Genomic DNA, 15,506 nt, shown 5'->3' with positions numbered 1-15,506 from the left:
TTCTTATAGGAAAACGAAATGATTTCAAAAATACTCGTTATTCGGTATTCATTCCAATATTCCGCTCAATCCCGAGGCAAATCTTTAGGGAATCCAAACTATTCGAAGTCCGGCAAGGTCCGAAGATTTCCATTCGGAATTAGCTTGAAATTCACCGAGTCTGATTCAAAGTTAGGTATAACTTTTGAACAATGAACGTGGATTATTTTACTGGAAAACTGCTGCCGACTCGTATCTATTCAATCATATTTATGAAGAGAAAATTCTGCTTTCGAAGAGGCTTACGCTGATGCACAAAGTTTTGATAATAGAATCGATTTTTATCATGTTTGATTTCGCTAAATAACACGACAATGATATTCTTTGCCATTTGAGTGATGGTGATTATATTTCGCGTAAACAGCATTACCGTTGTCGTTGTACAAGTCCTTGTGTGTGTAGCTTGATAATGTACAATTGTTGAACATTTCGCGGAGAAAATGTAGTCAACTCAACTCGTATTTTCAAATAACTTACAAAATACTATCACGTCCCAACACACCCCATCTCTACAATGGTCTAAGCAGTAAGTAGCAAGGGAATGCAACAAAAGAGTTCATTCTTATCTCCTCAGTACAATGTGCATCTACAATACTGAGGCGGAATTAAAAATCCATCGTTGGATGCCTCGGATTCCCTGAAGGGTTCTCAATGTCTGAGGTTAGGGCAAAGGGCGCTGCCGATTGAATGTGGTCAATGCGGCGAAGGGGACTGGACATTGCTGCGAGTTGCGGTGTAAATTACTAGGTATCTACTGTTTAGACATTCTGCAAATGAAAAGACTGACTGAGATTGATAGTTGTAGCGAGGATTCCTTTGTTTCAGTCACAGATTCAGTGGAATGGTTCGCAATTATCTCCCGACTGTGGATTAATTACGGATTGAAGCAACAGATACTTTTGTTTCGCTTTGCAGTTGTGTTGGTATAAAGTTCTATGCTCATTGAGTTACTGCGGCTGTTTGATTAAAAGTCTGCAGTGTGATCTGTGTGTTTTAGTATGGTTAGGGATAATTACAGAAATAAGGGAGGTTTCACATAATAGAACCTTTTTTTCTTACTTTCGAGATTATGATTCCGCGAGTCGTGACATCAAAACTAGTTCGGCAATCCAGATACATAAATATTTTTGAGAAAATAGTAAATATCTTTAAAGTTTACGTCATTATGCAGTTGAGAAGTTCATTTAACATGTTGTAACTTAAAATAAGTTGCCAATGATTTAAACATATTCAAATTATATCTATATAGATTTAGCAATAAATAAATACTTCAAAATAAAACATCTAAACGTAACTATATCAAACAAGTTAATTCAAATATTCCCTCTAAACAGTGTGTAAACGGGCAGCATCCACATAACATGCAAAATCAACATCAACCAAAAAAGGGTTGAGCTCCATAGCAAAGGGCTCGCATTAATTCAAAGGGCACGTCTCTCTTCCTGTCTCCGAACACTGTCGAAATGTTAATTTACCGGAAATTAAAGTTGTTTCAACTTGTTACCCTTTGGACATGACTCTTTTGCTATATTCGATCATGAATAAAACAAATTTTTTTCTTAATGATTACATGAACCTTTTTGTTGTTTTTTTTTTTCGAGCGATTTGAATTTAATATCAATATTCGTTGATCTATATAAAATATTTAGTTAAGTTTAATAGTGTGTATTTAGATAATTATTTAATCTCTAACTTTCTAGAACGAAGTTTTGAAATGTGTCGTTGACAAGAATTGCGTTTTGGATTAAAACAGATTGTGATGTCAAACAGCTTCAGAATCGCGGATTATCAAATTATTAGTCTCCCTTTCAGTTTTTATCTGTTTTATCATATTAACAACAATCAACGGTTGATGTAATTTTTATAATTAATTTTACTTCATGAAAAACTGACATCACTTTTGGGAAAATCAATTTATTTATGTCGTCAAGTATGGATAAAATCGATACAAGATAATTAAACACATGAAAGCAAAAGATTTCTGTTATTTACGGCATTTAATCACTTTTTTATTCTATTCGAATATCAGCTCGTGCAAACCTTAGTCAAAACTTGAAAGTGAATGAGTGGACAATTGAAGATTAAAAGAAAAAAACTGCTTTAGTGTGTACAATGAACATAATGAACGAAAACAACATTGAGTAACATCAGAAAACACCTATTAACACATTCAAAAACACAACCACCTAAACAACGAGGATTGTCTCATTCCAAACAATGCTAATATCACAAATGACTATTTACAATCGCAAACAAAACAGAGATCGATAGGAAATTTCATTATTAATACTCATTTGTGCGGCGGTCGTACGGTATACCGGTTTAATCCATTTGTGCCATTATTAAATCAGAACTGTGAAGGTATTGGTTGCACAAAACATGTAATTAAATGAGATATCCTTGTTTTGCGGTGTATGGAAACTGCCCTCGTAGATAATTTAGGTCCAGATTTGCGGGATTTAATACATGTACCACTACTCTACTGGATAGGGGAGTGCTGTTGTGTCGCTAAGGGCTAATGGTGTTTATGAAGAGCAATTGTTTTGTACTGACCACACATGCTCCCTGTTTTATTGTGATTACGTGAGTATTGTATGTAGTAATGTGATTAATACTAACATTATCTTTCTATGAAGGGTTGTGGCTATTGGGGTCTTCGTGTGTATTTACGTAAAATGGTTACTTAAGCTGAATGAAATTATGTATGTGGTCTTCCTAAAAACCAAACCCGTTGAATGTTTTATGATAAACACTTCTGTATTTAGAGTACATATTAGATCTACAAGAACTTGTAAGCTACAAATATTGTATGTCATTTGAATTGGCATTAATTGCAACTGGAACTACTAAATTAAAAACAATTTCATCTTTCATACCTACATAAAGATTTAGTTCGCAGCTTAGGACATTGACGTCACTAAATCCAATATGGCGTCTCTCTTATTAGAATTTATCAGCAGATATGGTGTTCATCAATAATCCGATTGATGTGACCCATGGTTAGATAGCGAACGCGTCTGCTATTATCTTATCGGATGAGTAATTCACAATAGTTGCGCATGCAGCCTGTATTGTCCAGTGATTTAGTTTAGACAGTACATTATGTTCGTATGTAATTAGTTTTGAAGGGACCTCGTATTGTTCATTGTTTAATGGGTTGTTCATTTGACCATTGTTTAGTGCTAAAGCTAATTATGGACCTAATTGGGATAGAATTTAATGACACGTAGTTAAACCCTTAAATTCTGCTATGCGTTGAATTTGATGTTTTAGTCCTCAGTGGCTGATTGTCAGTATTTGATACAAAATTAAATTAAAAAGCTGACAGACGGAACAACAATCCAAACATACGAGTCAAAAATACTAACAGTCAAATAAAGTCAACTAGACAATTTTTAACCAGCCTTGAGCTAAGATAGTATTTTTTGCTGACCGAAGGAGTGGTGCATTAATTAAAAATTGTCTACATCAAGATGTGTATGGTAGAAAGTTAACAAGATAGCTCGGCTCGGCTTGTCATCAATTTTGGATCAAGCCTTCAGACCGTGAACGTCTACTTAATTATTAGTTAGTGGTCCAAAAGCCATAAGTGGCTGTCTACTTCATATATTATAAGGTTGGTTTTGCTCATATGCATGTGGACTTGTGTTTTCCTTCTGTATTTGAGTAGTGACAATGATATTTAATAAGCTTGTTCAACATCACCTAAAAATGTAGGCACAAAGACTGTAGTAACCGAGTTTGCTATAACTGAGTCATCTAAAACTTAAACTCTAGATTATTTATCGTACATTTTTATCACAGTTTCAACATGTCCAAACGTTCTCACGACACAGATATACTATCTGTTAAGTACTATTTATGAAAGTTTTATCTTTTCATATAATTGTTATCATATGGCATTGATAGGTATGTTTAGTACGTTCTTGGTGATGTTATCGAACTTTTTGCACTAAACAAGGTAATTTAAGGGCCTTGAATTGGATATGAATTTATTCCTTAATATTTTATGGGCTATGTCGTTTAATCTCAGTCATAAAAGTTATATGGATATTGGTTGAGCGAAACGCAATCCTTTTCGCATTATTTTGTTTCGAAATGTCTTCTGTTTCTATAAGGAGGTCGATTTGTTTCTTTGTAGGAAAATGTTTTGGTAAAATTCTAATAATAGTTTCCACCTTTTCCATTTGTAAGGTATTGCAAACAGTGTTTCTATTTTTGTTCGCTTCCAAGTCGAAATTTGTCTAGAATAAATTTGGTTTTGCTACAGTGGCTGGGGCTAATATAGTTCCTTGTGGAACCTCCCTTTCAGAGTTCGTACAAACTACCTACTGGCTGCACGTAACATGTGCTATTAATTGATTCACAGTTTCCAATATACGTACGATAGTTAATCGACATCCTGTCTGTTGTTATCCTGACTACACCCTACTCCCTTTGATCGTTAAGTATTTTATACGGGAATGTTAACTGAGTTTAGAGTATAAAATGCTTTGGTTAAGTTTTTTTTTAATTTTTAACCCTTTTTTTAATTCACATAAGGTAAAATACATTTTCTTTTTTTTAATTTGTTACATCTTCTCTTAATAGTTTATGTGAATAAATTGGAATACCACCAAAAAAAACCGTTTTGGGGAAACCAAATTTCAAAACTTGTCTGATAGCATACTAATTTGTTTCATCAATATATCAAAGGGTCGACTGATGAAATTACGATAATCTACGTGCAGTTAAAATACATATCTATTGTTATCCAAACCATCACAGTTAACCAAAGGGGTTTCGCTAGGGGTAGTTAATTAAATTTCAGACCGTCTAGTATTTCAGCGATGTCCGAGCAGGTACAGATGTGTTGGCGTCGTGTGTGCTTATTTAGGGGATACCCTAAATATGTAGAGGGTAATCTTCGGAATATAACGAAAGAGGGTGGGATGATATGTTTTAGTATCAGTTTCAAAATCTACTTAACTTAAAAGCGTTTTAGAGACATAAACTTTATTAATGGAGACGTTAGATAAAGATGGTATTCATGAGATAGGTGTCATTAAAACTTTTTGGTCATTATTTGATCACAAAATACATCGTCTGGAATGAACATTGTTCACAAAGAAACATCATTAAGATCGAATGCACCTACAAGTTAGTTAGGTAAGCTTTAACCCCACAACACCGCACAACTCAATAATAATAATTGAATTGCCTGTCCCGATTAGATTGACGTCCATCGCGGGTACAACAGGATACGTTGAGGTGATAGATCCCATCAATTTGACGTACCTGAGTATTGATTAATGTCGGCGTGCATGTGTGTTGGTCCCAGAGACAAATCCTTTGTTACGTGTATGAGCATGACTTACAACGTATCTCGGATTACGGTGGCTGGGTTTGTGTATGCTATTATAAGCACTTGTGGCCATTCTACACCTGGTGTACTATGCATGCCGATGCTATTCAGGTATTTATGACAGGATATTCGCTGCACTGCCTTAATCCGTGTATGCACTATAAAGTATTTTTTTCTGTTTTAAATATTCTTTCAAGTTTTGAAATGATATTTTAGAAAAGTCTTTGTTTTTACTACTTATTATTCATTGGGTAGAACTGAAACATGTGTTTTCTAAATTTTCACCGGCAAAGTTCAGAACAATAATATCTGCTTCAGTTGGTACATTCAATATGCTTTGAACAGCTTTTATCATTGAAATTCATCCTGAATTTGAATTCGACTGTTTCAAGTTTATACGATGACCCTCCATTATCAATGTAGATTTGGTTTGGATCAGAAACTTGATGCCATTAATATTCATAAGGGCTAATCTTTATCGTTCATTTCGCACCATTAACCTACGAATTCAGAGGTTAATAAATCAAGCCGCTTATGACTCTGATGGCTTGGTCAGCCGATTGACTTAGCTTGAAGGTCCATTGTTCCCTACATTATGATAATGGGGATAAAAGCTTGTGGGCGGATTCTGTAGTTGTATCAACGTAGATGTCGTGCTTAACAGTAGAGCGCCAACTGTTTAAACGCGTAAAATGGTAGATTAAACATGTTGAACGCTATCGCTTATCAAAAATAATTCCAATTAGCAGATTTGAGACGGTAAGAATTTTGCAAAGATTTCAATTTATAACTTTTTTTTAGTGTATTGTGAGATTTTATAACTGTATTAATGTTAAACTGAGTGGTTGACGGTCCAGTCAATATTTCTAGGGACTTCTACTTAGGTACTGAGGTATTTAGGGCCCTATTCTGCTTTCTAATCATTCACTGCTCTAATCACATTCTGCTATTTCCATTGTAAATAGCAGAATTGAGACGCAGTATACATATGTGTATACCGAACTTTTTGGTGGTGTTGAGAAATGAACCATTTTTATTGTCAATTTTTAATTCCATTAACAAAAATTACAAATAAGTTCTTAAAACCACTGCTGGACCTTTGAGGACAGGTTGGATGACTTTTACCGTCATGCAAAATAACCTTCGTTGCAAAATATTTACGACTGTAAGGAATTTATGAATGCACATTCCAAATTCCAAGAGTATTATAAATTGTTTTAATGATTATTTCTTGCTGGAGAGAAATATTTCGATAGGTATCTACATTATGCGTACATGTTTCAAAAACAGATCGGGGTTAGAAATCGGGGCCCCGGCAGACACCCCTAACCACAGGTTTTGAAACCGCCGACATCGAACACGCAACCCATGCCTACTATACGGAGAACATAATACTAGAGTAGATATTCTCATTTACAATTAGATTTGTCAAAGAAAGTATGTTCTCGAAGTAAATATTTTGAGTACGCATAAAATCGAATTACTTACCGTATCAAAGGCTTCCGTAAGAACCATTTTATGGAATCGACTAAATCACTTATGCCTATACCAGTATTTTCCGTTAACCAACCGCTTCCTTCGGCATTTTGCCAAGGCCCGTTATTACCTTTGATACTGGCCATGCGCTATCAAACGCATGACCAGTTCCTTCCTTCACGATTATGGCGATTATTTAGGCTTTGCGTCGAGACGTCCGACTGTTGACCAAGCTGGCTTAGACATTATTTGTGCTCGGGTACAATCTGCTTTTCAACTTTGCCTCAAATTGGCTTTGTGATGTTTTGGTGGTTAGATGAGTATTAAATATTCTAGCAATTTATTCAGTTCTATAATAATAATAGGCAATGGTTAGCTTTTAGCAATGTTTGTTGATTTTTGCAGTAAATATTATTGACGTTAATCTAAAGAAATTTGATGTATTCCTTACCATATTATGTTATGATATTTACAAATTGCTTTATCAAACAATAAAGAAACAAGATACCTACGTGCGGTAAAATTCTGAAATACCTTTTTAACTATTCAACGTGAATTATATTTCTTGGCTTAAGTACTTGAAGTTCATTTAAATTCTGCTCCTCAATTTAAAGTCACTTCCCTTTCAATTGAACGCGTCACGGAACTGTGGACAGTTGATAAAATAATTAGCTATTAGCCGGGGCAATGTTCCTCCCTTTGTCGTTGATAATTTTATCTATCCGCTCTACTGGGCTGTGACTCATAATAATCTGATTTGAGGGGGACTCTCACTGATTTCTGCTTCAACTTTCTAAACGTCCCCGTCAAGTATAAAAGAAAATGCGAAAGTTTCATTACTCACAGTTTACTTTTAGATAGGGAAACATTATATCAGTCTGTTTTATTTGATGATTCAGGTGTTTTATCAAACAATTTAGTTACGTTGTTTTTAACTGAAATTCCTGTTTCAATGACATAGTGATTTAAGTATGAAATGTTTGAACAGGTTCTTGTATCCATACACGGAAAATAATCTCAAGCCAAACATTTTAAAGTAGTGTAATCAGAACTCTTTCATGCTCTTTTGTTTTAAAAGTATCTGATGTATCTCGTATGGGGTATTAACGATGTTATTGAAGTATCGACATATCATGCGAAATAGCCAGACGTTCAATATCTCCGTCACTCGCTGTCTGCATAACTCAATAACATAACTATGCGCTTGTCTACCATGTCGACGACGACCTAACGATATGTCATTATCCCGCAAATATTTAACAAGAATTTATAAATTGAAATTTGCATGATCAAGTAATTTATCTTCGAACCGAACTTTAGCTTTGGATTCCGGTTAATGTTCAACAAATGTTATTTTAAAATCTTTAACATAAATTAGAATTTTAGAATGTTATTTGCATGAATAACATTGCTGTTCATAATGTTTATTATCATAAATTCAGTTCTATTATTCTTAACAACAATTCAATTTGGAGCGGTACATTAATAACAAATGAAAATCTCGAAACTATTCGCGGAGAATTTGAAAGTGTTAAATTGGTATTATTTAAAACTTTAGCTGAAGCTTTATGTATTGTGTTATGAAGAAATTTAGCTGCAGAAGTTAGCATTTTGCTGTGTTTTTATTAATTGCCACAGACGGTTTCATTTCGGGGCAAAACAAAAAGATAATTGCGCCCAATTAATTTTGGCTCCTTGCAAATGAGGGTGGGTCCTTTTATGTCCCCTCTACGCTTTTATTGGTTCCAAGCGATATTTAGTTCGACCGATTTGTTTGTTTTACGTTTTCACTTTGTAATGAATTTTCTTTAGACGCTCTCTAGCCGGCAGTTACAATGAGCATTAATCTTAATGGACGCTTTAACAAATTTAAGGATTCTTTTATTGGTTTACATGTGGAACTCGCTTGTTAGGTTTATGAGTATTTAGAAACGAAGTGCTTTGTTCACATAGGTTGTAGGTTGTTGTTTTAAAAAAAAAACAATGTTTATTGTTTTTTTTTCGGTTATTTTTGCAGTATCTACTTACGTAAGAGGTCAAAAGAATACAAATTTCATTAAGAGAATAATAACTTAATTTAACTAAGTAAATACAATGAATTAATAAGATTATATTAAAAAAAAACATTTTTAATATCTAATTGGTTTGTGATAACTTACGCATACTACAGACTAGATCTACACTAAAATTAATTATAGTTAAGCCAATAAACGAAACATTCAAATATCACGTAATTACATTATCTTAGAAAAAATGCGTGAAAAAATGTATTCAAATAAACTGTCTAAACCTGTTTATACATTCGTGTTAAAATAAATGTAAAGTACCTCGTAATCAGTCTTGTAGATAAGTATGACTCAGTGTGTAAGTTAAGTGTAAACATTTGTGTCTGCAGCGATAACTCTCGAGTCTTCGTATTTGTTTAGCTATTTATTTATTTCTTTTGTAATGTAATATGTGAACAAATAAAGTAAAAGTAGTTTGTTTTTATGGTAAATAAAATATATAATGATTATTACTAACAATTTACTTACACGTCTTTATCGGGATAGCCCTTACTTTTGGGACGTAATCGTAGTCCTTAATCATGAACTGATGCGTTCTTTCCTTCAGAGAACACTATAATAGCACATCGAATAACCATTTATGCCTTTACTAAATATGAAATAAAGGCCAATAATGTTACTTATAATTTACTCTACATTTAGCAAATAAAGCATTCTGCTTTTCTATAAAAGTTTGCATGAATGTAGTCTCAAGTTAAAGAAATAAAACAACCAAGTACAAAGACCTTAAAAAAGCTCAACAAAAGCTTACTCAACATTACAAATAAGTTTCCCAAGTTGCATCACGTTATAATTCTAGGAACTTCCAATAACAAACTCAAGTGTAATAAAAACCGACTTTATGGGCATGTGAATAAAAGTTGTATTCGTTTGTTCCAGGCTGCTCTGTGCGCTGACTACAGCGTGCCAGTGGATTGTGTTGCGGCAGGCCCGGCTCCCAGACCAAGCTCCTTTCACGAAATCTCTGCTCCCAAAGTAAGTTAATTGATTTAAATTCATATTTTAAAACTTAATTGTAACTATCCGGGGAAAAACTGGAGTGACGTATATAGCTGTTGGCAAGCTGAAGTGAAGCGTGCACTGTATATCGACTTACCGATGGTCGTTGGAGCCGACGAGTCCTTAATGGAGACCACGAAATCGGCTAACGCAGTGCACTGCTATGCTTATAAAAGTATGTTTCCATAGGCTGAAAAGTTAAGATCGATAAAATAATAATATCTAGAGGTTCTAACGCGTCGTCTTAAATTAATATGCAGTTTTGGAAGAAAAACAATGGTCAGCATCACTCTAACATAATAGAGAAGGATTTATTGCTCGAAGCGGCGGTGGAAGTGTGTGGGAAGGTGTATCGCCGCCCAGTTAGGCAGTTTACCTAAAAAAAATCGATGTCGAATGAAACAAACATTTGAAAAAAAATCAATAGGTTTTAAGAAGACGCAAGGTCCACCGAAATATCCTCTAAATTCAAAGAGTGGAAGATTGGATCCTTTTAAAAGAACCTTTCGTCGCAATTATTTGGGATCCAATTTATATTAAGACGTAAGCTTTCGGTTGCCACTGGATTGTGTAATAAAGTTTCCTTTTTCTGTAATACAATGTACCAAATCCCATTTTTAAAATACTACTTGCCATTGTCTTGAACGCTGCGGTCAGTCATTTGAATTTTGTGCCAGTGTCGTCGTCTCAAACCGAATAATAAACTTATTTCGGTGTTGGAAATACCCAAGAATGGTATCGGTTTTAATCTAAATCTATACTTAGTATCGATTGGAAAAATACACTTCAGATATGGGACCATCACGTTGAAGTGAAAAACGATGTGGTATCAGATTTCAAATATCATGTATTATCAGACTAGTTACAGAGAATGGCAAACACATTAAAAAATCTCACGAGAAGTGACAAGATTCAGGATTATTTTAAAGGCCTCTGCTTTTCAAAAATGAGGAGGTGCTCTATTCGTCTGTATCCCTTTTTTTTTTGTTTATTTCCTCAGAAACTCGGACGGGATGAAAAGATTTTGTTGATTTTGCTGTGATTTCCCATAAAAATCAGTAATTTTGGCTCAATAGTTTTTATTCAAGTAGGTTGTACGTTTTTGTTGCCAAAAATATATTATTAACTTATTAAAATCTCAAAATAATTTCGATACATTTTCTGACTACTAATTTGCCAACAATTTAGCTCATACCAATGCATTGGTACGAAATTATGGTACAAGCAGGTGCAGAAGCGAGACGTCACGATGCACATTGTAGAGCGCTATCTCATTTTATATGTACTTGGCCACAAAATACATATCGAACTACCTACCTTACAAATATCCATTCTTATATTCTCATGATTCACATTTTTATCAAAATAATCTATGTGGTGCCATTTACATTATAGATACCTACCAACTCAATCGATTTTTTTTATTTTATCAATTTTACAGTCATTCATATCTTTGAGTAGGCTAATTTACTAGATTATCGTGCATTAATAATATACGTTGAAAGTGCATGATTAGATCACCAGGCATTTGTTGGTATATCACTGTATTAAATCGTTTTTATCATTTGGTAAGATTACATCGTTTTAATCAGACCATTGTATTTGTACTTAGTTTTAATCATTTTAAATTGGTCCAAAGGCTTCCGGTTTTCTATTATTGTAGTGAACTAATTCTTCTTAACGGGTTGACAAGTGGGTTGTTACTTTGAACACCAGGGCCTCGATCCTGCTATTTACAATGGCCGATAAATGACTGGCAATTGATTTAAATTTGAAACTATTCCTATTTTCTTAAGCACTTTTTTTAATACAATAGAGATTCACTGTATTCCACATCTTTAAAGTAATTTTGCAGTTGTGAAAGCAAGACGGCATAATACACAGCGTAGAGCGCTATCTCTCTTCTACGACTGAAGGATTCTTACTTTCAGTATAGGTGTTGGTCCGAAAAGCAACACAACCTACAAGACACCGTAATCTTTATGATAAAAAGGACTGAACGTTTTTTCTTTTAATAGAGACCTGACAAGTGCGAGTCGGACTCGCAAAACGGAGACCTATCAAATTGATGACCATGCCAACATACCCCGCTTTATTTATTTTTATAGCGGAAATAGAAATACTCGTACATTATTTGAGAAAATTTTAGCTGTCTAACATAAGAGCTTTAGCAATAAGGTTCTGTTTTTGGCCTTTTTGTACGAAGCCTTCTACGCTACTTCTTAAAGGATTACGCGATCTTCGATCAGCGACTTGTTTACAACGATTTGTGCTTTGTCACCGTGATTCTGTATCTTGTAAGTGCAAGTCACATATGAAAACACTTAAGGTCATACGTATGAGAAGTTTCTAGACTGTTATATAATACTAGCTGTTGCCCGCGACTTCGTCCCCGTGGGTAGAAGATATAATTTATGATTTAGGTATACCTGCACGGTTTTTTTTCACATTTTCCATTGTATCTTAGCTTCTATTAGTCGCTGCATGATGGTTTATAGCCTAAAGCCTTCCTCGATGAATGGTCTATTCAAAACAAAAAGAATTTTTCTATTTGGACTAGTAGTTCCTGAGATTAGCGCGTTCAAACAAACAAACAAACAAACTCTTCAGCTTTATATATTAGTAAGTATAGAAGTATAGATTAGTATAGTTAGTCTTGTGTAGAGTAGAAATAATAAATCGATTTTTCTGTCAATGACATAAAAGTAAATTAGGAGTTCTATAGAGGTACAATCAACGATTCAAACAATTCATGACACTTACCAAAAGATCTTCAATTAGAGAGCTTTATTTTACATCAAAATACGTTCTGCATAATCTGCTACGCCAACTTCAAAAGCAGTTTAGATGCCTATACCAAATCCAACCCCACTTGTTGAAATGATCCCATTCGATTTGGGTACTCTCATAAAATGTTAATGGAACTCATAAAAATCTTATAAAACTCATACTTTATACTTTCGCTGCTATTTATGTTATCGCACGACGAAGATTTTTTGACATTGAACTTGTTAAGTCACCTTCGAATTAGGTATCGTAAAAATACTTTGTTGATTTTATGATTAATGTTTGAACACGATTTATGAATAAACCTACGTTTTTGTGTTTGTGGATTACTTAGATATAGAACTATAATGCGGTGATAGAAGAGGTTAACAAAGCCGGGCAGGTGGCTGCAACTTTGCCTAAAAATATATTGTATTGAAAGCTAAAGATTAATAAAGTAATGATTGTATTCTTTAATAAATCTTGTTTTAAAAAAAATAGTTTTCAATACCAACATGTTGGTGCTTAATTACTGATTTGTAATCAACTAAAAATTATGGCTGAATCAACCGCGTTTCAGCTTACTTTTGTTTAATTGCTGTAACAGCAACAAAAATGAAAAATAAAGAAAACTTCATTATTCCTGCTTACTGTGACTGCGTGACTTTCTTCCCCAACTTTTAAAGCAACTTCTTCAAGCTAAAACAATGATGAAATATTCAATTGTTTTTCAAACGCTACTTCCTATTATTATCTCAAGCCAATAACTAAGGTGCAACGGCATAATAATTACGTATCATAAACTTTATAAATACAGTAACATACTTTAACAGTTAGTCAGCAATCTGATCAAAGCTTGAACGAAAATAAAAAATACCAAACGAAAGTGTAACATCTTAGTCATAAGCTTTAAATAAATTTCACCTACTACAAGTGACACACACATACAAGTAAGCAATAAAAAAAAATACAATGAACAAACTTCTCGATGACCTTTTCAAGAACGTAGCGTTGTGAAAGAGTGACTCATTCAGTCATTCAACTCTCCGATGAATTTCTACTACGAACGCTCGAAACACGACTCTTATTCTTATTAACAATCCAATACTCATCCCCTTTAAAACTTCATTCAAAGTTCTGAACTAAAAACGAAATGTAAAACAAACAAAAATGTACGAAAATATCTTAAGTTTTCAGAGTAGAGTTCACAAGTGTTAGTCGGTCAGTCTACTTGGTCGATCGACTCAAACGTAGTTATCCTTTTTAAGTTGATGACTCAACAGTTTAAGTTAAAACGAGGAATGTTTACTTAAGTAATGAGGGAGGTATGTATGACATGTGACGGTAATTTGGTATGTAGAAATTTAAATAAATTGCCTTCAATACTGGCTGATCACAGTGTCACCTACTTTTGAAATTGGAACTTAATTACGAATGAGAGAATGCTGGCCGAGGTGTGTCTTATTAAAGAGGAATTATTTTAGTGTTTTACTTTTAATTTACAGATTGATTCCTTATTTGAAAGAGATCGAGTGAAAAATTGTTTTAATTTAGTGTTAATGGTTAACAGCCAGTAAGAAGTCTAGCTTCACGAAGATCCTAAATACTTAATTGCGAATATAATGGACAATTATTTTTAAGGAAATCAGTATTAAATTATGTTGTATTTCCTCCTCATTGTTAAAGACTACTTAAAGAAATGAAATATTCACCCAATACACTATTTTTAGCTTCGCTAACCTTGGTCTATTAGGCTTAGGCAGAAGTTTTTATACCAAAATTTATTCAAAAATGTTGCAACAAGGCTAAAACAACTAATTAAAATTATCTAATTAATTCCAAAGCTATTATAATCTAATATCCTTCATTAGTATGTTCGTCTCGTCTCTTGAGTCACTTTATAATGATGCCCATAGAATTACAATCACGCATTCCTTCATTCATAATTACATACGACTTACAAACGTTATAGCTAAATGATTCAGTGACCAATTAATAAAACATGCTATTGACTTGGCCGGTTCGATTCCTTGATGAGTCAGGCGTGAACTTGTGACTTACTCATTAGAGTTCCACTAAGTGTTTACGAGACAGTAGTCCTGTATGCGGTTTGATTAATCATAGTGATCTTCAACTTTTTTTCTGTACATACTTTTTATACGTATGTGGATCAAAAGACAGGAGTCTAGACTGTATGTCTGCTAATCTGTGTCTTGTGTCAGTCTGTATTCAGATAATAATGTGTGGTCATGAAGTTTTAATATTGTTTTTTTGTAGTCCAGATAATGGTTAATTTCTAAAATATGAGAAAACGGATATTCGAATTCGGAACAAAATAACTCCGAATCCAAACTCCTTTGGATTTATATTTTTTAAATAACAGTCAATAAAATTCATAACAACCTGTTGTCATAACTTGGACAATCCAAATGAGGATTTATACTGAGAATTTAATCAAGATTAAATCAAGTAAAAACCCACGGTTTCTGCTACATGGAAACACAATCAAAGTCGTCATACAGGTAGAGTAATTACAAAATACCTCTGAGAATCTCCACCATTAACTTAGTACTATAAATCTTAATGTATACGTGTATATTCATTACGTGTCACATTGTTTGTTCACTATGGCCTCCTAAACTACTTTCCCGATTTCAATGAAATTTACACAACGTATGCAGCTTGATCCAACCCAAAAAGATAGGACAACTCCCATTGCAAATTAATTGTCGCAATATTATTTTCTTGATAATTATTTGTCTATAACTAACCCTCCTACTTTCCACGAGGGTAAAACCACGGGAAACAGGTGGTTA

At 33.8% G+C, this 15,506-nt stretch overlaps 1 protein-coding gene and 1 long non-coding RNA gene across 2 annotated transcripts in view; one reads left to right on the top strand and one right to left on the bottom strand.

The window, feature by feature from the left end:
* LOC113503486 (serine/arginine repetitive matrix protein 2-like) overlaps positions 1 to 15,506 on the top strand; it is a 54,895-nt gene that overhangs the window by 15,365 nt on the left and 24,024 nt on the right. Inside the window, exon 2 of the mRNA XM_026885488.1 lies at positions 9,805 to 9,900. Coding sequence (XP_026741289.1) covers positions 9,805 to 9,900 — 96 coding nt within the window. The remainder of the gene's footprint in view (positions 1 to 9,804; positions 9,901 to 15,506) is intronic.
* On the bottom strand, positions 9,748 to 11,683 carry LOC113503488. Its single transcript, XR_003401450.1, has 2 exons — positions 10,022 to 11,683; positions 9,748 to 9,889 (listed from the first exon to the last, which is right to left on the bottom strand). It is a non-coding gene; the product is annotated as an uncharacterized LOC113503488 (long non-coding RNA).

This window comes from Trichoplusia ni, chromosome 19, assembly GCF_003590095.1.
Source record: "Trichoplusia ni isolate ovarian cell line Hi5 chromosome 19, tn1, whole genome shotgun sequence".
Taxonomy (NCBI): domain Eukaryota; kingdom Metazoa; phylum Arthropoda; class Insecta; order Lepidoptera; family Noctuidae; genus Trichoplusia; species Trichoplusia ni.
This window is presented reverse-complemented; position numbering and strand designations above follow the sequence as displayed.